The sequence below is a fragment of the Diospyros lotus genome, unplaced genomic scaffold, assembly GCF_014633365.1.
Source record: "Diospyros lotus cultivar Yz01 unplaced genomic scaffold, ASM1463336v1 superscaf1, whole genome shotgun sequence".
Lineage (NCBI taxonomy): Eukaryota > Viridiplantae > Streptophyta > Magnoliopsida > Ericales > Ebenaceae > Diospyros > Diospyros lotus.
The window spans coordinates 428,799-456,269 of NW_026267104.1; the positions used below are offsets into that span (position 1 = coordinate 428,799).

At 35.5% G+C, this 27,471-nt stretch overlaps 3 protein-coding genes and 1 long non-coding RNA gene across 4 annotated transcripts; 3 read left to right on the plus strand and 1 right to left on the minus strand.

The window, feature by feature from the left end:
* Nucleotides 1-741: 741 nt before the first annotated feature.
* On the plus strand, nt 742-2,961 carry LOC127793219 (guanine nucleotide-binding protein subunit beta-like protein). The gene is made up of 2 exons (XM_052324023.1): nt 742-1,686; nt 2,659-2,961. Exons 1-2 carry the CDS (start codon nt 805-807, stop codon nt 2,758-2,760), a joined length of 984 nt encoding a protein of 327 aa, XP_052179983.1. The 5' UTR covers nt 742-804; the 3' UTR covers nt 2,761-2,961.
* Nucleotides 2,962-6,638: 3,677 nt separating this feature from the next.
* LOC127793277 (peroxisome biogenesis protein 3-2) lies at nt 6,639-12,109 on the plus strand. Its single transcript, XM_052324139.1, has 7 exons — nt 6,639-6,913; nt 7,524-7,685; nt 7,804-8,003; nt 8,118-8,248; nt 8,404-8,525; nt 9,880-10,107; nt 11,691-12,109. The coding sequence occupies exons 1-7, from the start codon at nt 6,909-6,911 to the stop codon at nt 11,944-11,946; spliced, it is 1,104 nt and encodes a 367-aa protein (XP_052180099.1). The 5' UTR covers nt 6,639-6,908; the 3' UTR covers nt 11,947-12,109.
* A 997-nt stretch (nt 12,110-13,106) lies between these two features.
* LOC127793109 (uncharacterized) lies at nt 13,107-13,911 on the minus strand. The gene is made up of 2 exons (XR_008021271.1): nt 13,336-13,911; nt 13,107-13,152 (listed from the first exon to the last, which is right to left on the minus strand). It is a non-coding gene; the product is annotated as an uncharacterized LOC127793109 (long non-coding RNA).
* A 4,545-nt stretch (nt 13,912-18,456) lies between these two features.
* LOC127793266 (pre-mRNA-splicing factor SPF27 homolog) lies at nt 18,457-27,471 on the plus strand. The gene is made up of 7 exons (XM_052324100.1): nt 18,457-18,795; nt 20,742-20,917; nt 21,357-21,440; nt 22,311-22,380; nt 22,474-22,607; nt 22,690-22,751; nt 26,948-27,471. The coding sequence occupies exons 1-6, from the start codon at nt 18,538-18,540 to the stop codon at nt 22,745-22,747; spliced, it is 780 nt and encodes a 259-aa protein (XP_052180060.1). The 5' UTR covers nt 18,457-18,537; the 3' UTR covers nt 22,748-22,751; nt 26,948-27,471.

Consider the following 27,471-nt stretch of genomic DNA (forward strand, 5'->3'; position numbering starts at 1 on the left):
TAAGTCAACCTTCTCCAAATCAATTACATGATAAAGAGTAAATTTATATATAATGATGTAATGTTATTAAATATATTTAAATATTTATTTTTATCACTAACATATAATTAATTTAGAATATTATGTTAATGTTCTAAAAAAATATAAAATATTTTCTTCTATAATAGAGATATGAGATATCAAATGGATTATAAAAAAATATAAAATATTTCTTTTATAATAGAGATGTGAGATATCGAATAGATTATATTTACATTATAAATTGTATTAAGAAAAAGAGTTTTATGACTATTTATAATAAATAATTTTTGTTAACATTTATAATAAATAAGTATATTAAAGTACAATTTAGTAAATATATTGGTTAAGTGTATTTTTTGTAATTAATGAAATGATAAGTTTGTAATTATTTCTTTTAAAAGTTAATATATATGTTATAATTTTTTATTTGTCATTTGAGATTTAAAAAAAATTTGAAATCAAAGATTTGGATTTAAAAATTCGATAATATATCTATGCTCATAAAAAACAAGAAGAAGAGAAGAAGCAAAATTCACTACCTAAATAATAAATTAATAAAGGTGATAATTTTTTTCCAAAACAAATATTCTGAGCCGGACCCGACAACCCGCCCCTAGTATAAACCCACCCGTTCGGTTTCCATTCAGCATTTGGGTCGGTCCAGATCGCAAACCCTAATTCACACAAAGCCACCTATATTATATATACACATATATTTATAGCTTCCTCCCACTCTTAGCCTCCGTCGTTCAGCCCCAAACCCTAGCGAGAAAGCGAGAGAAAATGGCCGAAACTCTGGTGCTTCGGGGGACGATGAGGGCTCACTCTGACTGGGTGACGGCGATCGCCTCTCCGATCGACAACTCCGACATGATCGTCTCGGCGTCCCGCGACAAGTCCCTCATTGTCTGGCACCTCACCAAGGAGGACCGCCTCTACGGCGTGCCTCGCCGCCGCCTTACCGGCCACTCGCACTTCGTCCAGGACGTGGTCCTCTCGTCCGACGGCCAGTTCGCGCTCTCCGGCTCCTGGGACAGCGAGCTCCGGCTTTGGGATCTGGCAGCTGGCACCACCGCCCGCCGCTTTACCGGCCATACCAAGGACGTTCTCTCCGTCGCCTTTTCGATCGACAATCGCCAAATCGTCTCAGCTTCCAGAGACCGAAGCATCAAGCTGTGGAACACTCTCGGTGAGTGCAAGTACACTATCCAGGACGGTGACGCACATTCGGATTGGGTCAGTTGCGTCAGGTTTAGCCCCAATAATATTCAGCCGACAATTGTGTCCTCTTCTTGGGACAAGACTGTTAAGATCTGGAATTTGACTAATTGCAAGCTGAGATCGACTCTGGCTGGCCACTCTGGCTATGTCAACACGGTGGCGGTGTCGCCAGACGGGTCGCTGTGCGCAAGTGGAGGGAAAGATGGGGTAATCTTGCTGTGGGACTTGGCGGAGGGCAAGCGGCTTTACTCTCTTGATGCTGGGTCTATCATTCATTCTCTGTGCTTCAGTCCCAATAGGTACTGGCTCTGCGCGGCGACTGAGGCCAGCATTAAGATCTGGGACTTGGAGAGCAAGAGCATTGTTGTGGATCTCAGGATTGATCCCAAGCAGGAGGCTGAAATGAACGAGGGTGGCACTACCCAATCCTCTGTCAAAACTAAGGTTCAGTTTCTTCGTTATTTTTGCATTCATTTCGATTGGGTTGACATTTCTTGTTATTTTAATGTTTTTACTAGTGCGTTTGCCGTTATATGGAGCGAAAACATGCTTATCTTGTCGCGTTATTCTAACTCTTGATTATACGGTTGCGCACGTTATTCTAGTATCTGATGTGATTATTCAGCAATTGTTGCCAAGTTTTTTGTTTTGTTGGTATTTATCTTGTGCCGCTTTGTGAAACGCCAGGTGCAAGTTTAAGTTCAGAATAGTTATGCAAGCATTGGTTCTATTATTATTTTTTCTTCCCTTTTTTGGTCACTTTGTTTCCTTATCATTAATAAAAATTTATTGTTTTTGTTAACTAGTTCTAGACTGATATCCATGTGTTTAGTAACTAGAATAGCTTTTGAACAAGTTTGTGTGTTGTGATATTTTATTTTCTTCATTTTGATGGGTAACTGTATGGAATTTAGCTGCGTATATTCATTCCAATTTTTCCATTTGCCTTTCCTAAGTTTAAATGTTTCAATCTATGTCTTTTTAGTATCATCCGTGTAAGAAGTAGCTCAAGTCTTTGATGTTAGCTGTTGCTGATGGAGCCCAGTTTGTGTATTCTGAACATATTGAGTAGGAGCTTGGTCGGTCCATTTGGTATATGGTTTTAGTCTTGTCGTTCTTTAGCTAGATCCCTTTTGTATATGATCTTACTTGCCTCATTCTTTTACCTTGAGATGAGGGTAGATTGTTGCTATAAAATTATATCTTATAGGTGTCTTAAAGCTGTTCTTGCATGTATGTTCTACCACTGCTTTGCAGCTGCCACTATGCTGTATATGGAGTATAAACCACTCTGTTTCCTTTTGATTTTCTTTATTTTTGTTCATTGCTCTGTTATCCGCCACGAGAACGAAGAAGTAATGAGAACCGGTGGTTGTGCCTTCAACTTACGTTGAAAAGTCCTTATTGTGTTTGCAGGTTATATACTGCACAAGTTTGAACTGGAGTTTTGATGGAAGCACGCTATTCAGCGGATATACAGATGGTGTAATCAGAGTTTGGGGTATTGGTCGTTATTAGAATGCTTGGTTTAGACCATGAATTATCCAGTCCATGTCATCACATTATGTCAAATCAGTCAGGTTTCTGCCCAAATTTTGGAGGACTTTTGTATTCTCTATGCTTCATGGCATTGAGGCTTTTTTATTTTTGTTTTTAATATTATGTTAGCTGTTGAATTTGGTTTTGACTATGAATTCAAGGTAAGGTTTTCTTCTGATATTTGAGTTTTGATTTGATCTTGTTGTCCTGTTGATGGTGGTGTGTTTTATTTATAGTTATAGATGGTTAGTAGGGGGACCCCCTTGCATTGATTCAAGTGGAACCTTGTTGCCAGGGGAGCAAGTCTGTTGGCAAAATAGTTAGGCTGTTGGCAGTCAGGAGGTTTGGAAACTTGTTCTCAAAACAGATATGTTATTTAACAAAGTGTAATCAGTTTGATCGATATTTTATATTTTGATGTTTTGGGAAATTTTATTGGCAGCCCGAAAAATTACTTTTCATAGCCCACGTCTCATCAAATTTTCTAAAAATTTTAAAGTATCTATTTTACCCCACAGCCAACCCTCTCCTTCAATCACCTTTCATCGCCGGCTATCGTCTCGCATCTCTTTTTCTCTCTCGAATTATATACACACACAAACACATACATATAAATATATATACAAGCAGCCATGCAACTAGCGCACACACACATATTTATATACACTTGAGAGAGCATAGCCGCAGTCATGCAACCAACAAGCGCGCGCGTACACACACATATATATATACACACACAGCATGGTCGTGGCCATGGCAGCCATGACCATGCAACCCAGCACACACACGTATATATATACACACACAAAAGCATGGTCGTGGCCATGAAAACCTCCGCACCTTGCGGTGCGGAGGTTTCAGCAACCCCCGCACCGTGAGGTGCGGGGATTTCAACAATCTCCGCACCTTGCAGTGTGGAGGTTTTCATGGCTGCGGCCATGCTTTTGTGTGTGTATATATATATATAGGTGTGTATATATATATGTGTGTGTTGGGTTGCATGGCCGCGGTTGCCATGATCGTGGCCATACTGTGTATATATATATATATGTGTGCGCGCGCGCACGCTTGTTGGTTTATGTGTGTGCGCGTGCGTGCGTTTGCTGGTTGCATGGTTGCGACTATCATGGTCGCGCTTTGTGTGTATATATATATATGTGTGCGCGCGCGCTGGTTGCATGGTCGTGTGTATATATATTTATATGTATGTGTTTGTGTGTATATAATGCAGGAGAGAAAAAAAGATAGTCGGCGATGAAAGATGATGGGAGGAGAGGGTTGGTTGTGGGGTAAAATAAATACTTTAAAATTTTTTAAAAATTTGATAGGACGCGAGCTGTGAAGAGTAATTTTTCGGGCTGTCAATAAAATTTTCTGAATGTTTTTGTGAATTTACATGGTATAACATAAATTAATAAGTATTTATGAAATATCAGCACTAAGGTTAGAATACCATTTCCCTGGGAAAAACTATGACATCATCAGGGCATTGTTCCGAAACATGTTTTATGTTTTTTTAATGGAAAGTAGGTACCCCATGAAGTTTTTTTTTTTTTTTTTGGGGGGGGGGGGGTTTCACAGTGCATATATGCCATGGTTTTGGTTCATATTTCTTTCTCCTGGAAAATTACTGAAGATTTTATGGAGAATGGTGTTTCTGTGGACTGCATATCTCTTGGTTTTCTTTTTATGACTTTTAGGATGTGTTTGATAGTATGAAAAATATATAAAAAAATCACATTTTGAATTTTTTTTTTTTTTTTTTTTGTAAATCACATTTTGAATTTCATCTTTAGTATTTGATGTATTATAATTTGTATAAAATTAAATTTCATGGTATAATCATTATAATATATTTTTTACTTTTTTTCTATAAAAAAATTCATTTAGGAGAGAGGGTTTTTATTTTTTATGTAAATTAAAAAATACTTTTCTTTTAAATTAAATATTATCAAACACACTCTTTATTGATACCATTGTGTACCTAAAAGCTCCCTAGAAAACATTTTATGGTTTGGCCATATCCATGAACAGTTGTCTTCTTTCTTTCTTTAGGTAAAATAAAATAAAAGATCTTCTCATACAACATTATGAAGATGAAATTTTATTTTGCCGAAGAAGTTAATGATCATATGGCCCAGCAAAGCACCCAGTTTGAAAAATTATTGAATTGTCCAGATTTAAATGGAATTTTCAGAAATATTTTATGTTCTTGTGTTCTGAGACTAATGAATTGCAGCATTTTGAAATATTTATATAATATTTGTAATAGATCTTCATCTTAGGCTGGAAAAATTAGTGGGTTTTAAATTTTATTGGAGTTTAATTAGATTTTTAATATAGTAATTTTAATAAATATTTACTTGTCACTTATTTGTGTTTTCACTTAACTTGGAGTGCTCTTGTAAGACTCAGTGTTCAATAGTTTTAGATGTTGCCTAATTGACCCACACAAAAATTAATTAATTAATTAAATCTATTAGGGGATTATTGAAACATCATACTTCAATAGGAAATTTGATGGAAGCATAAGATGGTTTAAAGATCGGGTAAAGTCTACTTTTTTTTATAATTAACCTAATATATAGATGGAGAAAAATAGTAAATTACACTCATCGTCCCTTTAGTAAGGCATGCTTGCAGGGACTATTCTTCTATTTTTGTAAATTACATTAGAACCCCTGCGCCATTAACCCGTGGTTCCAAATTGATTTTAAATTGATCATTAAACGTCTTAATTCAAAATTTATAATTATATATAAATAATATGTTACAACAAATCCATGTATAACCACAAAAAATATAATTTAACATTTATTTTATAAATATAAATATTCTTATATATATTTCTACAAATAAAAAAACTTATAAAGAAATGAAAAATTAGAAAACAAAACATAAAAAAAGTTTTGGTTGTTGTTAACTTCCGATACGAGTTGTTGACTTATCATTGAACCAAGTTCAATTAGTTCACGTCTCCGAGCAAAAGTTGAGTGGTCAAGCAAACGATATACTGAGTTTATATCGGTGAATCGTGAGTTCGATTCTTATTCTGTGTAGTGAAATAAAGTTTCATACTTGTGATTTATCTCTTCTATTACGAACGGCGGAAATCGCGCAAGGACAGTCATCCCAAGTTTAATTAGTTCACTTACACCCATAATTTTTAGTTCTAGAATGTCAAAATCATATCTATAAATGACTAGAGATTAAAGTTTTATCTAATAAAAATTAAGATATTTAGTGTCAAGATAGACCTATGTTATGTGATGAGTTTTGCAAACCAATTTATAATTACAAAATAGTAATTTTTTAATCAATTTCTATTAAGCTCATTGGCATTATCATAAATTTGATTTTTTTTTATATGTTTCTTTATATCAAATTTCTTTTTCTACTACAATAGTAAAGGAATTAAACTCTAATAACCCCAACTTTAGTAAAATCTTTGTAAGTAATTAAAATCATTATGCCATTCCCATTGTAAGGATAAGTAGTAAGAAAGAAAACATTAAAAAATAGTCATTATCACAACAAAATAAGATTTATAAAAGAAAGAGATAAGAAATAAAGATTGTCAAATAAAAAGATAAAAGAGCCAAGAAAGATGAAGAAAAGAATTTAAGTCAAGGGTATTAGGGTATTTTCAAAAATCTAATGATAAATATATAACTGTCGACAAAATATAATTTTTACGAGATTTTTACCTTAAAGAGTGCTAACTATAATTTTTGAAAATAGATTGGCGATCTGTCGTTAGGCTTTCCCTAGGGGCAATTAGTGCAATTTACCAAAAAAGAAAATAATTAAGAGTTTGTAATATACGGTGGAGAAATGAAATGTCAAGTTTAAAGGGACATTTCATTCTTTTCCACCAAACAGGCCCTAAGGACGTACAGCTCTCCCCACGCCAAGAAGCAAGGCCTTAGGTTTTGGCCGTGGGTGAGCTACTCGAAGTTCGAACCAGCCATAGCTCGGTGACGATCATTCCCCCAACTCTCTTTCGCCGGTTAATCCTTGATTCTAGAGAGAAGTTGTTTGAGAAGGAGAGGCGGATTGTCCGGCCGCCGTTGAGGCCGGTGGGAAAGCAAAAGGATCAGTGGACGCCGAATACGAAGAGAGATTGAATGTGGTTGGTTACTCCTTTCTCTTTAATTCCGGATTCACCATCCTGTATTTGTTGAATTTAGTGCACTTTGGTGAGCAGGTGCTCGAATGGGTTTTGTATCGTTTTTTCAAGCATAAACGTAGATTGGGAATTGTGGAAACCCAGTTCTCCATATTTTCCAGTACATATGATTCGGCATTTCTTGGAAGTGTTCTTTTTCCCTCTTTTATGCGAGTGAATTGGTTTTTACTTTCATGTGCTTGGAGTCATAACTCACTGTTTTTGTACCTCAATTGTTTATCTGTTACCGGTTATTTATGACTCCCCATATACGTGATGGGCATTTCATGGAGCGGCTTTTTTTATGGTTGAATATAACTTGTTTTCATGCAGTTATTACGAGGTCTAACAGGATGTTTATCCTCAATTGCTTATTGCTTATGTCTGGTTTTTACATGTTTATGTGTTTACATGATTGAGCATTTATTGAGGCAGTATTTTTCTTACTGTTGAATTGGCTGTATTTTCTTGCACCAAATGGGGGGAAAAAGAAAGAGAATAGATTATATTTCATCTGGATATTCTGTTTCCAAGCAAAAGTTGATTTAAGGACGTTTCCATTTTGGTGTACCAGGGAGTTTTGGAGAAGGCATAAGAGGAAGATTTACCTTACTGCTGGAATTTTAGGAAGTGGGTATCTTCTGTACAAGCTTTACGATGTTCATCAGCGCAGACTATCTGATCTGGAGAGAAAACTGGCCAGCGAGCGGGAAAATGATGAACTCATTAAAACCCAGTTAAGAACTAAAAGATAGCTCTATTTTGTTATTTTATTTTGGTCATGAGTGTAAATTATGTCTCGTGGTGGATGTAATTGAGTACTGATTTCTGTTATTTATCACTGGTATTAAAAGAATGCAAGCGCTTTTTGCGAATATTCAACGAATAGCAGATACAACAACGTTGCCTTATTCTATGCACTGCTTAAGTAGCCGAGTGGCAGAAGAGCTAGATCTTTCGCACTTGACAGAGAGGCTAAGAAGAGCGAAGGGTCAACCCAACACCCTGACAAATTCTGAAAAACTTGAGCTATGGGATAGACTAAAAATTCTAAGTATGAATTTGTTGATTCTACCTTCTTTTCTTGTATGGTCTATATTTTAAGAGTAAATCATCATAATTGGGTTTACCTTGTGCCAGATTACATTTTTTTTTTTCTTGTTTGCAGGTTTTACGAGAACGGTGTTGTCTCTCTGGGCAATGACTATGGTTAACTTATATGTTAGAGTTCAAGTCAACATATTAGGGAGACATTTATATATCGACACCGCACGTGCTCTTGGAAGTTCTATTCTGCTTGTAAGACTAGCTTTCCTCTTTTAACTTCATTCTCTCGTCCTCTGGATGGTAGTAAGAATAATTATGTGTACCATTGTACCTTCTAACATGCTTCCCTTGGCTTAATGTTCTGTTTCTCATCCAAAATCATTCCCTTTTTATTCTTTCTTTTACAGGAGGAAGTTGATCTCATTAATGACCAGCAGAAGTTTCTTGCAACTGCTGACTTTCTTGCAAACTGTGGCATGCCTGATTTGATCTCTAACATGCAGGCTGCAGCATCTGAGGTCCTCAAGGGGTAAGACCTGTAAATGTGGCATGTACCCATAACCTTATTATCAAAAGAGCGCCCCCCTCCCCTCCATTTTTCCTTTTCTGTTTTTGGTTTTTTTTTTTGGGGGGGGAAGGGTGGGGGGGGGGGGGGGGGGGTGTTATCAGAAGAGGGCAAGTCTTGGTAGCAACTGCAAGATTCAAATTATAGAAATTAGCCTCTTTGTAAATAAGCAAGGGGAAGGCTGCACACAGATACAACCCTCACTTTAACCCTTGCAAAAAGTGGGGAGGCTCTCATACTGGGGATGCCCTTTTTTTGGAAGTGTCAAAGGAGTTCTTTCTGTAGTTTCCAGCACAGAACTAGTTGATTTTTACACGAGGGAACCTCTTAATGTGGTGAACGCCCAAATGGGCATGAGACCAACAAATTACAGTGTAAGTTTGACATCCTAAAAAATGAAAAAATAAAACGGTAGCATCTCAAAAACTCTGTAATTGAGAAGCAGCAGAAGTTGCAGAATGGCCTTAATCCAATTATGCCCATGGGGCCAAGATACCTAGAAATTATAATGAGGTTAGATATCATACAAACATTGGCGTTTGGAAGCTGTGTAATGAAAGCCGGTGATAGGAAATTTGGTTTATTTTAATTTGGATATTGTAATTTAGATTTTATTTTTAATATATTTGTTCAGACAATTATAACTTAGAGTTTATGTTTTATGGTTGAATTTTAACATATAAATAGGCACTAGTGACGTAGTCAGGAGATGTTGATTTCAAGTAAAAATTTGATGATTTTCTCCCTCTGCTGAATTCTCTCTCTAGGCTCTTCCTCCCTCCCTCATCTTCTCTCTCATCTCCTAATTTCTGCAAAAGCTTCTTTCTGTCCTGCATCACCTAGTGTCTTCCCGATGCTCCTAGGATGCATTGGTGGGACTAGCCACAATTATTTGTGCCACTCTGGCTAGTGGCAGTTTAGCACACCATACTACATGCATGCTTGTGATCTTGTCCTCCAGAAATAACTAAAGTTAGTTCCCACTGCTCAAGGTCCCTGCTTTATGGGATCTAAGAAGAGACCAATTGTCATAACTTGGGCATGTGCCACACTGCCGCAGAGAATCACTTGCCTTTGTGCTGGTTCCTGAGTTATTTGATCTATGCCTACTAAGGGAGTAATTTTGGGAAAAATGAGTTTCAAGGACCCTCAGCAAAACATCTAATGGTTGTGATGACAAATTTAACTAAGATCTGTTGGGAGTAGTCCTGGAAGATTTTGTTGTGTTATATTCATTTCTGCATAGGATTTTTTCAGATGTCTTTGGTCTTCAAAAAAAAAAAGAAAAAGAAAAAATGATGAACTTTTCATTTTGCAGAAACCAGTTGAAAGATGTATTTAACGCTTCTGTTCTTCGTGAAACCATTGTTGAAATATTGGACGTATTCATGGGTATGGGAGGCCCTCATCACTGGTTGTGTTATTTAATGCCAGAGGATGATAGATTCAACAAGCTTGTCCCATCCTCAGATAGAGATGGTAGAGATATTCCTGATGTTACCAAATTTGATCAACTCATGGAGGAGGCCTATGCAGTGGTATCCAGGTACCATCATTTTTTTTCAGTTCCAATAGTTGAGAACATTAGGCTTAGCTAAGATATCTGTTAAGACCCTGCTAAATGAACCATGTGAGTTAACTTGATATAGTTAAACTGGCATACAACCACAATGTGCTGAGTCTGGTTAACCAACATCTCTAATGTGTGCTGCAATTGAAACAGACTGCCTATTTATCAACTCTATCCTACATCAGATTTATATAATGTGGAAAACAGAAACCGATAAGAGGACTTATTAAGTGAGAGTGCTAGGAGCAGTAGACACAGTACAGACCTATTCTTTGGAACTGCCCAGTGGCAGATCTAGGACCTGGACTTCGTGGGGGCAAATTATTTTAGTAGAGTATCTAACACATATACATTTAATTCAATAGCTAAAATAAAAAAAATTAGAAGGTAATGAAAAAAAATTCATTATTAACATTTTGTACTTTTTCTAAGTATGCTTTATATAATTTGTCTTGCTCATTTGGATGATAATTTGAAATTTTAATCCTTATTACAAGATCCACAGGAAGCTCTTGTAAATTTATCTCAGTTCAGTATTTTTCTTGAAGAATTTGACCGTCTTCTTGGCATCAGATTCTTGGTGAGATGATTGTCAATCTAATGTTATTTTTCTCTTAAAAAACTTGTCCATAAGTACAACCTATTAAAAAATAAATTTAGCTTCACTATAAATGTAATTCAAAGACTATCAATTAATTACTTGCTCACAGAATGATAATTTATTAACATTATTTATCCCAAAAACCAAATTTAATTATAACATAATGATTGCTAATATATAAAAAAGAAGATAGAGATTTTTTTCCTGTACCTTATACTTACCACAATATTGTTTAAGAACTTCAATTTTTCATCAATCACTTATCTCAAATCTTTTTTTTTTTTTCTTCTATTTTTCTTCATTAATATCAATCTCTTTGTTGGTTGTTGTTCCTGATTCCCAATGAAAAAAGAAAACTATTGCTGGGATAAAGTTAAGCATGGAATAAAATAGTGATCAGTCTAAAACTAATCCTATCCTATGTTTGGTATCCTAAGTTTCAAAGAGGTATAAACTTAAATTAATCCTATTCCATGATTAGTATAGCAAATCTTCAATGAGGTATAGCTTCACATTAACTGTGAGAGAGAGAGAGAGAGAGAGACTATTTTATCCCAATATTTAATAGAGAGAGAAGATGAATGAGAGGGAGGAGAGTTAGTGAAGAGAGAGAGACGAGGGGCAAACATGTCCATCCTGATAAAAAATTAATTCAATGAAATGGAGTTATTTAATACTTAGGGGGAGGTGAGATGGCAAGGGGGGGAGGCTTTGGACGGGGACTCCCCCCATTCTTGCACCCGTCCCCACCCCTTCCCCGTTGTAGGGTATCACAAGTAAAGAGTGCACTTTTTCATGTTTAAGCTTGGGATATTTCTGTATTTAGGTTAATTTGACATGTTCTGGTTCCTCCTAAATGAACCTTACCAATCATTGTGCCTTGGTCTGAAAATGTGTGAGAACTCTGTACATCACAGGTGACTAAATCTGTGTCTTCCGGTCTGTTGATATTTTTCAGTGCTGAGTTTGCGAATATTGTTGACGTGTCGTTAAAAACTCTGGTGGATGCTCTAATGGAAGATATCAAGGCTCAAGTCGGAGGCGGCAATTTGTTGTCAGGGTTGCCGTTGGCCAAACTTCTACCTCAAGTTGCACATATTAGCCCTCTGCTGCTTGAAGAACCAAGCAAGAACAGGTTTATTCAGATTATCCAAAACTTAGGTGAAATCGAACAATTTTTCACTCTTCTTTACGCAAACCCATCGGCTTCGTAGCTCAACAGGATAGATTGTTATTTCATGAACATTTGTAGCTTCAATTGAGGCATGGATTTAGAAGATTGTGTGGATCCTTAGTAGGGCCGTTCATTCAGAATCATACTGTAAAATTAGCATGTCTTGCTTTGCTTGGAATTTTCTGGGTGAAATTGTGTTCTCATGTTTGGGGCTCTTGGCTTGTTGATTAACTCGTCATCGTATATTGTACCAATCAATCATATGATGCTGCTGCTTCTGACTTAGTAGCAGGGCCCTGGCTTGGGCAGATTCATTGAAACACCTTCCCATTTGAATTTGTAATATGAAGGAACATTGAAGCTGTGAGGCGTATCCCTTCAGCCTAAGTAGTTGATATGCCTTTTACAACACTCAATTCTAAGGAATCCTGGGTGAGTTTTATAGTTAACACCCATCATGGACGCTCATGCATTAAATTTTTAAAAATGTTATTTAAATACTTAGTTGTGATATTTTTACTCACACAAATGTTACAAAGTGTGATGATGTGAAGGCAAATAATTTTTTTTTTCACATTTTTGAAGTAAAAGTATTCCTAAATACATACATACATGCATATATATATATATATAGTGAGAGAGAGAGAGAGACACACACACACACAAGCTCAATAAAGATTACTAATTGGACCTCAATGATGCATTTCAACGAATTTTAGGATTTAAATAATAATAAAAATGAAAGTAGAGGACTTGATTAGAAAGTGAAGCAAAGTTAGATAACTTAATTTTAACACAAAATGAAGTTTGATTTTGTTTTTATGTGATACTGAATAATTATCTATATTTATTTTAACAATTATTTGAAAAGAGATGGATTATGAGTTTGTTTTAAAGAGAGTTGGACGATCTAGATCAAAATTGTCTATAATCGAGAATTTTTTGAGTTATCACAAAAAAAAAAAAAGGTTAACAATTTGACAATATTAAAGTTTAATTTTATTATAATACTATTATTATTATTATTATTATTATTATTTTGAATTGGGGGAATTATATGCATGGTTTTTACCTAGCAAAAGAGAAAAAAGAAAAATTTTAGATAATTCAAGGCTCAACTTATAATCTTCCCAATTAAAATTACCACACACTAGATATATACTTGGAACATTTAAAAAGGTTTTGTTAGTTAGAAGCCACACCAAGACAGCTTCATTAGCTCCGTTCCGTTGTGTATAAGATCTACCTGCGATTACTTATCACATTTCATCATCGATCTCAACCTTAGAATCAATCATGCAAAATTGAACAAAAGATTCATCCGAAAAAGAAGTCAAAGAAACGATAGGATCTTCGTAATTTGAAACTGCGATTGTAAACTCTTAATTAGTTCTTGAAATTATGAATCACAGAGATTAAGTTTGCTTACCAATTAATCTCACGCTTTTCAGGCTTCTCTGGATGCTGCCGCTGCCAATCTAGCTAGGGTTAGCCCAATTAGGCTCCGTTGAATTGAAAACGAAAGCTTTCAGTTCACCCTGTCTTCTTGCATCTAACATGCGGATCCAACTCTTGAAGATTAAGATCTTACAGTACTGTTAGAGAGAGAGAGAGAGAGAGAGAAGGAAACCCTTCAGTCCAAGAAAAGACAGCCATAACCAAACTCGGCTCCTGCTTCCTTCGATCAGAAACATATCCGTTCGAATTTGATTAGTTTGATATGTTCATGAACCAACGATTCAGCAGCAGAGATCAGTCCCAGACCCGTCTTGGTTAGACTGAAGAGCTTCCTTCCTCCCTGTAATTAACTAGTTATCCCTAAACCAGAGAGAGAGAGAGAGAGAGAGAGAGAGAGAGAGATGCGGATGAAAGAATTGAGGAAGAAGCTGCCTGCTTTGATGGGCATGCAAAGTCAGTAACCGCCCCATATTTCTCGCATGGTTTGGAGGGAAACTTTGCTTTCTTGTCTCTAGCTGCAGATGTCATCCTCACGCTACCAGAAACAAAACAAGGGGAAAATTATCAGCAACTATATATATATATATATACATACATACACGTAAGCTAAACGAAGACCCTTTTAGCTTACGTTACGTCGTTACATGAATTTTAATTTCTCAATCTTTTACGACGTACGTACAGACGGAGACGGTGCATTAATTAATTAATAATTTGCGCAATGTGTCGCTGCATACACGAAGAAGAAATACAGCCCCCACCCCACTGATTGTCATTTTTGTTTTACTTTAGCTGTCGACTACTTACTTACGTACCTTATTTATTAATTAATTAATTAATTATTCTCGATCTCATTTAATAATACATTACTAGTAGTACAAGTACTATTAGAACAATTGATGATATATAGATGATGACAATTTATATATAACTGATCTGATATATTGTAGTATTTAAGTGCAAGAGCTGTGTCTATATAATATATATATATATATATATATGATCACATCACACCCCAAGCTAGCTCGGATGGTGGCGCGCGGGCCTCCATCAACTTTGACTTCGATCTCATGGGAGAGCCATCAAATATATAGCTTTAAACTGACTGAAAGTACTAGTTTCTTATAATTATCGAACAAGAAAGAATGGTGATGCCCTCGTGTGTGTAACACGTTAAGTGATTGAATTATGATATTTTGAAATTCACACAAATAAATTATGAATTTAATTACAAAATCTCCACCTGTAATTTGTTTCTTTTATCAAAATTGAAAACACGAGCGGTGAAGAACTGTACAATGACAATGATCCTAAGAAAAAATGGTGATAGTTAGGTGCCTTATAATTTGGATAAAATTTATTGATCGGATCGAATAGCATGGGATAATTCTGTAACTTCAATGTATTATTATTATAATTATTATTATTGTCGTTGATGGGATCCTTAGATCAGAATGTTCTGGGACGTCTGATCTTTAAATTAATGGGCATTTACAGACAATCCTCAGTTGTGCTGGGAAAGCCATGGTTGGAAGAGGGGGACAATAGAAGACACCAGTCTGTCAGCCAGCCACCGACATGCAAATGCAATTTTCTACGTTGGAAAGAGCTGAAAGAACCGAAATAGTCATGAAAAATTAAATATCAATGCCAGCCGATTCCCCAAACTTAATCCAAGCTACCATGCTGCCTATCAACACTCTTATCCAATACTAGCAGCAATCTGGGGCTTTTGTGTGTGTATATATATATATATGTGTGTGTGTTATGGATCTAGCTATTTGTACAGAAGCGATTCACATAACCTTTTATAGACGCGATATATTTTGATATTTTGACATCAAAATATCACAATTTGTTCACCCCCTTTCTTTCCATCTCCTCGCTCGCCTTGCCCTTGCCTGCAATCTCACTGTCGCCTCAACTCCTCTTGCCCATGCAACCTCACCGCCTTGCCACTGCACCTAGCCTCAGCCCCTTGTCGCCTCATCGCTGCAACCTCCAACAACCGGCGACCACCCAAACCAACCGAGGTGCAGAGGGCGGCGGTCGTCGGCAAGCGACGAGGGCGAGAGAGAGAGAGAGAGAGTTTTGGGTAAATTATCAAAGGGGTAATTTGGTTATTTTATTATTCTGTAAAGCTTTCTGTACACCATCTTCTGTGTAAATAGTTTTATCCGTGTGTTATATAGGAAAAAATTCAAAAAAGTCAAGCAACTTTTGGGGGCTAATAATAAAAAATGAAATCATCAGACTCTGAGAGAAAACGGTCTCTCGGAGACTGAGAATACACTTTTCCGATCCCATGGAGATTGTCCCAGAAATGGGTGGCCGGAGGCTAGGAGACTTACTAGTCTCCAAAGATTGTGAAGTTGGGAGACCCATACTAGGGGACATAAACCCTTCAAAGACTACTGTAAGCTATGTAAATTTTTTCTTCATTAGGATAATCTCTAAACAAAGCTCAAATAGGATAATTTTGACATTCAAAAATCTCTTCTAGAGTTCTATGAAAAGAATAGATATTATCTCTAAAAATCTTAATCTTAGTGGATCTCTAATATTAAAAAAGACATTATCTAGAAGAATCTTGATTTTAATAAATCTTGGAAAACTTCATATTTTTCTATAATTAGATGAGCCTTCATTTCAAAAAAAGGTACGTCTCTGATATTGATTTTAATACGACATTCAAGTCTTCAGTGTCAAACTAAAGTATCAAAGTGTTTATGCAGAGACTGTCTTACGCTCTCTGATCGTTTTTTTTCTTGTAAAATCCAAATAACTTAACGACATTTCTAATAATAAATTCATTATTGTGTTTAACAATATCAATTTCCAATTTTGAAAGCTCTTTGTAAATGCCAATTCCAAAAGTTTGGTTTTTTAATTTATTTGTTTATGAAAGCATTGTGTATTGATGCTTAGATGAATTGTTGTTCCACAGTCCACACTATACTGAAATTTGACAATGAATGTAAAATAAAAATGTAATTTGTATTATTTTGCATGTTACATTGTTTTGATGATAAAAATAATTGTAAATGATTATCTCTTAATGCTCTAAAATCATTTTATAAGTTTTATAAGTATCAATCATGAACATTAGTTTCATCCTATACTAAAAATCGATCTTGTGATAAATTTTCTTAATGACATTTGAAAAATTATATTTTTATTTGATTAAAATGTTATATCAATAATAGTTTTAAATGTGTTTGAAATTGTAGCAATTTTCTTATTTTGTATAGGCAAAATTGTTGATATCTTTTTGCGTTCAATCGACTATTTTTGGACCAAGAGTTGACTTTCAGTCATGAAAAGTCAACTCCTAATGATGCCGATCGACTATGGCAAAGCCAAAGTTGACCTACTTGAGAGTGTGTTATGTAGAAGTCAACTTCCACTCTCAAAAATCGACTATTGCCCTTAGAAGTTGACTTTCGCTCTCAGAAATCAATTTCTAGTTGGCCTTTTCTTATATGCGACTGATCAATTCTTATAAGTTGTCGATCATTTTTGTCTTTAACAGCTAATTTTGTAAGTTCAATAGGTATAAATAGCTAGTTTCTTTTGAAACCCTTGAGATGCCTATAAATATAATTCAATGAAACACTTAAAAAAGATTAATGAATTGGAGTAAGTTGACTTGAGATTACATATTATATTCATACTTCTCAAAATTGCCTGTATTTTATTTTTCTCTCAAAAGACTTTATACTTGTATCATTTGATTTCAAGTCTTATGTTTACTTTGAGAAATCATTATAACTAAGAGTGTCTATTATTAGATTTTATCTTTTGTTCAACTCATGTATTTTCTTACCTTGTAAGATAGAAGGTTTACTTGTATAAATAAGAGATTTGTAATTTCTAGCCATTTATATTAAAGGGCCTACCGAGTGTGATAATAAAATGTTTTAGTGGATTGATTTGAAAATTCTTAGTGAAGAACTAAAGTAGTGAATTAGACTTAGTTTAGTCAAACCACTATAAATTCTTGTGACTTTTATATCTCTTGCTTTACATTGTTTAAGTATTGATTTTGAGATTTCATATTTTTTTTTAACTCACTAAAATTTCATTTCTAGTAAAAGATTTTCAAAGTTAAGTAAAATTTTAATCATTCAATTCACTCGCTCTTTGTGGTGCTATTGCTATATAATTATATCAATTTTACCCTCAAATTTGACTTTAAATACACGTAATTCATTGAATTTTGTTTTATTTCGTTAGAATTTTTAAAATATTTAAAAAAAATCTCTTATTAGGAACCATCTAATTAAAATAATATTCCCAAATGTTCGTTATAATTTCCCTGTAAAATTATTACACTTAAAATCACATATCAAGACATTAAGAAATACAAATGGTTAGCATTATCTTTATTACGTCATAGACAAAACTCCAAGATTAAAAAAGTTGAAAAGACTAAAATAATTTTTTGAACTAAAAATATGTAATTTTTTTCCTACTCGATCAAGAAATTCCTAAATAAAGCGTAAACAAGATAATTCCAACATTTAAAAACTCTTTCAAGAGTTCTATAAATATGATAAATATTATTTATAAGACTTAATATATACGACAATTCCTCAATAATTAAAAAAAAATAACGTTTAGTTCTTGAAGTGCAAAATGTCAACATTCAGTATCTTAATTATTAAAAATTATTATTTTAAGTACTTATCGTAAGTGAGAGTAAATGAAACAGGTATTTACGTGCCCTTTGATTGTTCTCTTTTTTATAGATTTCAAGAAAATTGACGATGATATTTTTAGTCAATAAATTAATTATAATGCTCTAGAGATAATACTTTTTAGAGTTACTCTTGTTCTACTGAGTTGCAAAAATGGTGTAAATATATATTTATTATTGCTTGTACAGATTAAAATATTACGAGTATCCATTGGAAATTGGGAGACAAATAAAATATATTATACAAATACTGATTTAGATGTAGGAAAAAGAATACAAGGGAATGCCTATTTGAACATATTGGGCCGAGCCAGTCAATTGGGCCGAGCAAGTTACAGCGGAGCCATCGTTTTGTGGGCAGTCACGGCACACTTAATTATTTCGCGGTTTCCTCTAGTCTCCAGCCCAAAATTACTTCACATCCAAACGCTGCGCGGTACAGAGAGAGGGAGAGGGAGGTAGCAGCGAGCAACAATGGCGATGCCTAGTAGCGCCAGTAGCGTGGAGATTTTGATGCTGGAAGCTCCACCGTCCAACCAAGCCTCTTCGCTGTCGAGTTGGTCCACCGGGGCTGAAATCATCGACTCGTTGCCCTACATCGACGACGACTACGCCGACCCCAAGATGAAGGCGGAGGTTGACCGATTGGTCGAGGATGAAATGCGTCGTAGCTCTAAGAAACCCGCGGATTTCCTGAAGGACCTCCCTCCTCTTCCCAAATTGGATTTCCAGGTTCTCTTTCTGAAAGTGAAATTCTAGGGTTTTACTTACAGTTTGCCGTCACTGAGCTCAGCATTTGGCTACATTTGGTTGAAGTACAAATAGCATTGATTCCGTACTTCCGTTTTAAGTCTAGCGTTATGCCTTGCTCCTTGTCTTGAATTTTGATTGTCACAATATATTGCTTCGCTCCTGATTGATTTCTGTCTCTCGTGAAGGTAAAAATTTTGCTAATGCACATTTTGAAAAATCATTTTTGTTTCGAAAAATTTAGGCATTTTTGGACTTGATAATGTGTTTTCCTCTTGAAAATACATGTAATGTCAAATGTGAACTTTTCTATTTTTTTGAAGACAATTTCTAGCTTCAAATGTAGAAAAGTACAAAATTATACCATGCTTTCTGCGTGGTTCCAAGACATTTTAGATATCAAATAGTTTAGCATGGTATAAATAATATAAAAACAATTCAATTACGTGTTGATAAGATACGCTGAGGTTTCAGTTGTTTCAAAATTACTAGATCGAGTATTAGTTTATAGTTTTTTAAAACATGTTATATTCACTCCAAGCAGTACCTAAATATGTTATGTTCATTTTCTTGGCGACTCACATGGATAGGAAAAAAGGATGATAGTTATTTTTAATTGCTCTCCTGTCTTGGATATAAGCAGATGGATAATGCACTTAAATTTGTTCATTCTTTACATTCTGATTTTCTGTCTCTTTCCCGTATAATCATTGCTTTTCCATGTTCAAATATCAATACATTGCTAAAGCACTAGTGACATTCAGTTGATTTTTGCTTAAATGCGTCAAATTTCCTGCCAAACCATGCTATTTTGTTGTGCAACTAGTGTTAATACTTTGAGTAATTCAAGTGGAAATGTGAATAAAAGTGTACTCAGGTCCAAAAGAGTAAAAAGAGCTTGGCTTCTACAAGGGTGTTAAAGACCAGGTCTACAAAGGAATCTAGATGGTTAAAGTGTATTGGAGATCAATCCTGGCAGCATCTTAACAGGAAATTTGCACATCAGGCCCAATTGTTATGAGAATTCTAGACACTGATATAACACTCCCTTGTGATGTCTCAGAGGAGGATTGCAGGAGTGTGCACTATTTTCTGATGGGGCATGACACCTTGCATCTCAAAGATGCCAGTGTCATTTAGGCCATCTCCAATGGAGACGGCAAAACATCACACCATTTTGGTGGCATCCTACTGTTCATCCACGGCATAAATGCTGTGGAAAATTATGGCCAAATTGCCCCTCTCATTTCCATGTAAAAAATATTATCCCTATTATATCCTCTCTTAATTTTGTTTTAATATGTATAATTATTGATTTTGATTTTAATTTGTGTATTTAATTTGACTATTATTTTTAACAACATAATAAATTAAAATTAAGTAAAAAAAAATATAATTATTTAACAACATAAAATAAATTATTTCATAAACTTAAAAAGTTAAGAACAACATAAACAATAACACTATTCATTTGGTGTAAATTGAAATAAATTAATTATTATGAATTAAAGAAATAAGGAAATAGAAATAACACTATTCATTTGGTGTAAATTTTAGTGTAATGGGTTGGAAATGACTTGATAGGATAGTGTGAAAGTTGCATCATTTTAGTGCAAAAATTACACCATTTTGAAGTTTTGGGTTGGAGATGGTCTTACAACTAATATCATGGTAATTCTAGCCGGTACAATTTGGTACCAAGTACCGACCGGTATTTGAACTTGAATGGAATGGTGAAAATTTCATATCAGATTTTCACTGTTTTGGTATGCACCAACTGGTACAATATCTATTACTATGGGCGGTACTTTGATTGAATCTGATGGAATTTATATTTCAGAATCTATAACTATGGAATTTACAAAATCTATAAATATAGATGTGAAGACCATGTTGTGAAATTCCTAATTTTAGAATTTATATTTCAGAATCATCCAATGCTTGCCAGAGAATATGAACGGATCAGAGCTGGGAAGCCTCCAGTGCCACTTGATATGTCACGATATGGTCTTGAAACACCTTCTGTGAACAAACGGAATGATGAAACTGCTTGGAAGCAGGCACTGCAGAAAGCTCAACGTCTGCTACAGCATCAAGTCATCAGGTAATATGATTTATGATTATCTGAAGGATCACTTCCTCTATAGTTGCTTCTGGTATTCTTGAGGAACTTTCTAGGAAAAACTTCTCTGGATTGCATTAAAAGAGTTGTCCGTATTGGTCTTTGGTGTTAGTTTATGTAATTCCCAAACTTCGATGACTTACTTTTGGTATAATGAACCTGTTAACTTGCATTCTGAACACATGAAGCTCTACTTGAGTGTAATTTTGTTCTGTTAATGGAGAAGGTTTTACAAGGTGGTGTTTAACACAATTTTTAGTCTCAATGAAATGTGAAATATTAAAGTCTAAGGATAGAGCATTGCTTGTGTCTCATCTCTTATATGACTGACTGACTTTCGATTGTCATGTGGTCTTCCTCTAGTGTTGCTTTTCCTCCTTAAATATGGTCTATTTCTGAACATGAATGGTTAATGTTGTAGGATAGAAAATCTGGACTTAATGTCAAGACATGGTGCTGACATCTCGAAATTATACAACCAACGATTGGAGGCATTCTTATCCAGGTATGACCAATCTATTCCAAGAGGCATAATTGCCTCTTGTATTGATTTGTTAAACCATCTGATGGACCAAAATTCGCATCTGGTGAATTCCATTATGAACTACTATATGCTTATGAAGTTCTCTAGTTGTGCCTGCATGGTCTCCAATGAGGCTCACAAAAAGTGTGAGCCAGTGTAGACAGACCTTGATCACTAGCAAGGATTGTGGCCAGCACATGGGATGACCCATTTTATTTTGTTTTCTTTTCATTTATAAATTACAATTATCATAAAGGTTCCACCAGTCATTGCTGTTAGGAAGTCCTATTTCTGTGTCAAGAACCCCTCTGGTCACCCCATTGGCTTTTTCTTCTTTTTCCTTCTGTCTTTTTCAATTGGGTTCCTAGGGTTGGCAAAACTAGAGATATGGGTTCTGGGGTTGGTGAAGAAAAAATGAAAACTGAAAGAGAAAGAAGAACAAGCAGATGGACCCAAATCAAGGTAGGAACCTAAATCTAGGTTTTGTGAAGGAAAAAAGGAGGAAGAAGAACGAAGCACCACCAGAGTGTTTTGGTGGGAGAATTAGAAGTGGCTGGTGGCAGGGATTTTATAATAATATGAAGTTACAATTTATTATATTTTATAAATTAAGATATACAAAATCAAATTTGCTGGCTTATGTGTCAACACAGCTTATTTTGCTAGGGACCAATGGCCGTGCTGACCAGGAATATTGAAAATGTCAGCCAGCCTAGTTCTTGTCATGAACAGGCCCAGCACACATTTTTGTGTGCCTAATCTTGGTCTGTGCCAGGCCGGCCCAACATGACCTACATTCCACTTTTGTAGTTAATGCAGCATCATCTAAGTTCTTGCACTGTTTTCCTACAGAATGCAAGCACAAGCTTTGGAACTTAATGAAAAGATAGAAGTTGTTAATCGTGAAAGGAAATATCATCAGGTGATTTATACTTTTTGAGTCACACCTATGTTATATTTCTGTGCATTGTCTGCATTTCTTGATCAATATACATTTGTTTCTTTTATTGATCAGCAAAACACTGCATATGAGCTTAATGCTTTATCCACACAATGGAAGGAGCTCTGTGAGAAAAATATACAAATCCAAGAGGCCTGTGCTAAAATTGAAAATGATATCGAGGAAATGAAAAAAGAAGCTGCAGAGAGGTAATTAAAGTAATCTATTGTGAAGAAGTTATCTTCAACTGGCATGTTACTAGTTTCGGTGTTGACTGATTTTTCTGTGCAGGGGATGGAACTTGGATGCTTCTATAGTGAACGGGTTCTTGACGCACCAACTACAGTAATAAGGCATGTGATTTACTTTCTGGATAATCATTTTTCATGTTCTGTGATATCATGATATTTCTTTCACTGAAAAGGTAATCGCCTCCCCCACCTCAATTTCTCCAAATTATTTGTGATGCATGCATAGATGAGTTTTGAACGGCCTTCATTTGAATTGACAAAAAATATACTCATTTCTTGGCTAACTGTGTCTTGAAGCATATTAGATACCTACTTGTACAGTGTGATGTGCTATTGCCCATGTCATGTGTTGGTCCACATGAGTACCTTAAGTAACAATCTTGCTAATTCACCCAAAGGGCTACCCCAAGTAGTTATCTATGGGGCTCATAGATCATCCTTGTATACTTGAGACGTTCCGTCCAGCTTCATACAGGGATTTAGTATATTCAAGCCCAGTACTCTTCGAGTGGAACCCCCCCTTGGCCTTGGGTATGAGTGACCGTATGAGGGTGGAAGGTTGTTTGGTTGCCACTTTGTGCTTTGGATACCGAGCACTATGACGCAACAGCAGGGCATTCTTCATTAATTTACATCTATGGGTTGCCAATTGTTCATAATAAATGCTTGCACTCTGGATGGGTTTGACATGTTAGAATATACTAAATTTCACACCATCATTCCATTAATACCTCTTTGAAGCTAATTACTTGTGCTAATCTCTTATCAAAGATGCTTTTTTTAAAAAAGATTGTGAACAACTTGCATGTAGAAGCTCGTATTACCTGTGGAATGTGTGGTTTTGGTCTTCAAGCAGAGGGCAATCTTAATGTGCTGAAATTTATAGTCTCTGCCTTTTACCTGATCTACCCGTCCTATCAGCTGAGAGTGTTTCGTACCATGGGCTTAGGCACTAGATGCTTCTGGCCATATTATCTATTCTAAAAGATCTACTTTAAGTAGATCTACTATCCATGCATTGCTATTATTTTCTGAAGTATTGGAGGTCATCCACTTTAAGATGTTAATGTTTATCTAATTAGTTATCTTCTATTCCCTAATCACTTAGCACAATTGACAATTGGTGTTGAATTTGAACTTGTTTTTGAGCTTTTCTTTGTAGATAACTTTTTCCTATGAGTTTATAGCTGTGATTATTGCCAAGCCCTAAAAAATCTATGTATTATATGCTTTCCAGAATTTTTCATGTCTCATCCTAGGAAGAATTGTTCCTTGAAATGAATCACATGTGTTGACTTTAACATCTAGAAATCTATATAATAAGACACATAGGTTTTTGAAAATGTCTACATTTCAATAGCTGAGATTCAATGTTTCAGATGAATGGCTGAGATTAAATTATTTTCCGCCCAGTCACTCCCCCCCCCTCTCTCTCTCCCTCTGCGACTCTCTCTTACTCACTGTCTCTCTCTTTCTCCCACCCACCCGCCTCCCTTACTCACTGCATCTCTCTCTCCCTCCCACCCACCCACGTCGTAGCCGGCCCCCGTGTCGCCCCACCGGCTGTCGTTGCCTCTCCCTCTTCCCCCCCATCCACGCACAGCCCACTTGAAGCTCTCCATCGCAGCTGACTCGCCTGAAGCTCTCCATCGCCTCAAGCTCCATCGCCGCCTCTAGCTCCATCGCCTCCACTTGTATATGTGTGTGTATTTTGTGTGCGTGCGTGTGTATGTATATATGTATTTTTGTGTGTGTGCGTGTGTATGTATATTTTGTAGTCATTTTGTGTGTGTAACTGCATTTTGTGTGTGTATTTATGTATTTTGTGTGTGTATGTATATATGTGTATTTTGTAGTCATTTTGTGTGTGTATTTATGTATTTTGTAGTCATTTTGTGTGTGTGCGTTTATGTACATTCTGTAGTCATTTTGTGTATTTTGTGCATTATGTTTGTATTTCAATCTATGAAATTTTAAAATTTGGGATTTTCTTTTTTCCTTTGTTTGGATGAAAGAATTTGTTGATCGATTTGCCTTTTCTTTTTTGGCACATTTGGTGCCAATGAAATTTTGAGAATGTGAGGTTGATGTTGTGTTTATTTGATTTGATGAGAATCTTCCATTGCTTTGGAATCCTTTCAGGAGCGAACTAATGAGCTTTATAGCTAAAATTAACCAAAAAGTATAATTTTGGACGATGCATACGAGCTTGATTAATGTTCCTTTATTTCTTTATAATTTACAAAACAGATGATATTCAGTTCTTTGGAATTGAGGGTGAATTAACAGTTAGAATCTTTCATTGATGAATTGTGTTCTTTTTGTGATTGGAGGAGAAAGTGAACGCTTGGGGTGAGGAGAATTTTTCTTTTGATTTCTTCACTTAACTGTACTTTGTCTCCTCAGTTTGTGGATATATGTAAATATATGTAGTTTTCATTTATATATGTGTGCGTGTGTGTCTGTGTGTTTCTAAATCGTATTCGGTTTTTGGTTTTTTTTGTTTATTTAGTTCTTTTCTTTCATTTGTGGTTCTCTTGGTGCTACATCAATACTTAAATTTCTGAAAATGAGGAACTCTGTTGAAATTGGTGTTGTTATCTAGGAGGGTAAGGCATCATTGCTTGGATTTCTAAAGATGAGGAACTCTGTTAAAATTGGTGTTGCCTTATCTAGGAGGGTAAGGAGAGGGTAAATGTGATGGACCTTTTTTAAAAGAAACCTCTTTTTTAAATATGTATAATTATTTTTTAAAAAAACATCAACACTGTAAGTTACCAACAGTCAGGAACCCAAGGTTCGGGAATACAAGGGTTCCTGACCACTCACGGTCGGGAACCCAAGGTTCTTCGACCCCAAACCGGGGTTCCCCTCCGTTGATGTTTGTGCCCCATGGCAGCGGCTGCCATCGGCGTAGCCATGTGTGTATATAGATGCATAGGTGTGTGTATATAGATATACGGTTTGTTTGTGTGTATATATATAGGTGTGTAAAGTATTAACTCATTTATTTTGGTGTATGACAATATAATATTTATTTTTCTTATGTAGTTATAATTTGATGTCAGTAGCACTAATTAATGTGTATTTTAATTTTAATTTCTTTTACATTGTAGAGTACTGGCTGTTGTGCATTATTTGATATTTAACTTTAGTTTAGAATTGTATAATACAAGTTTGTATTTAATTGTATAATACAAGCCGGTATTTAATTGTAGAATATAAACTAGAATACTGGTAGATCATTTATTGATGTGATTTATTATATAGATTTAATAATTTTTTTTATTATAAAACTTTAACAAGTATATAATAACTTTAATTTCTGTTTTTTTTGTTTAATGTTTATAATTTTTTTTATTTATTTTTATATTTTGATTCGTAATATTGATAAACATTATAAATTTTATATGTTTGGTTTTTATTTGAGGTTTGTACATTTAATACATGTTTTTTATAAATTTTAATGTAATACATATAAATTATAATTATATTTTAATCTTAATATTATTTAGACATACGCTAGTATCTTTATATAACAAAATAGCTGACTTCTTGAAATACTTTTTGAATTGACTTGGGTCAGTAAGGCTCTGTGTTTGTTTGAATTACCAAAAACATGGTAAATATTTGGAAAATGCTAAAAAGCCTGACGGATTTACTGATACGATTATCGAAAGGGGGCAAAAAGACGATTTTGCCCCCATGCTTTGCTCTCTCCCTTCTCCCATGGATTTGCCCCTTGCTCTGCGTCTCCCCTGCTATGGTCGCCGCCTTGTCTCGCCTTCATCGCCTCTCTGCTATTGCTGCGCCGCCTCGCCTCGACTTGCCAACAGTTGCTGCATCGACTGTTGGCGCGGTGATGGCAGAGAGGCAACAGAGGTGAGGCAAGACGATGGCAACGAGACGACGGCCATGGTAAGGGAGACGCATAGAGGGGGGCAATGGCTCGCTTTGCAAATTTGCAAAGCAAGTGGGGGCAAAATTGTCTTTTTGCCCCTTTTTTATGAGTCGCTTGGTAGGTCCGTCGGGCCCTGTAGAGCGACTCAAAATATTTTAGCTCAAAAGAGGGAGATCGAATTACCAATTCAAAATTCGCACGTCAAGTGATTTTTTTTTTTTTTTTATTTGCACCGAAAACATGTACATATACATTCATGCACATATATGCATAAGGATAATGGTGTACCGATTGTATCAGCCGAGTGGGGGTAATCCCCATTCCCCCCCCCCCCCCCCCCCTCCATTGCCCACTTAAATGTGATGTCTTCTACAATGGTGGCTTTGACGTGTTGCAGGTTACAGAGACGATTCCTTGTGAAGGGAGCTATGCCATGGTGAAGAAACTTCTTGATGATGATGGATACACAGCACAGCACAGCACAGGTCACATTCCAATTCCTCCATTCTGCAGCTCTCTCCCAGTTTTGAATGGACGATCGCTGTACTGGAAAACAATTCTATATCTCATATTCTTCTGAGTAGGGATTAAACTTATCCAAAGCATGTGCTAATTCTACCTACAGAGTTGGTTCAGTCAAATCACTTGGGTAAATTAACATTCACTATTACGGACCCCTTAAATAGTAGCATACCAAGTTTATAATTTTATCCCTGCTTGTGAGAGTCGGTTAAATAGGAAGGGGAATGAGAGTGAGATCGGTTTGGGTTTGGATCAATGCCCTTGTTCTTGCATCCTATTCTTCTTCCTCATCCTTGTCCACGTAATCTGACCTTGTATTTGTTCTTTACTTGAAGTGATGTTTATAGGATTAATAATACTTTTTCTTAAGCTTTAATAGTAATTCTATTAATTTATTTA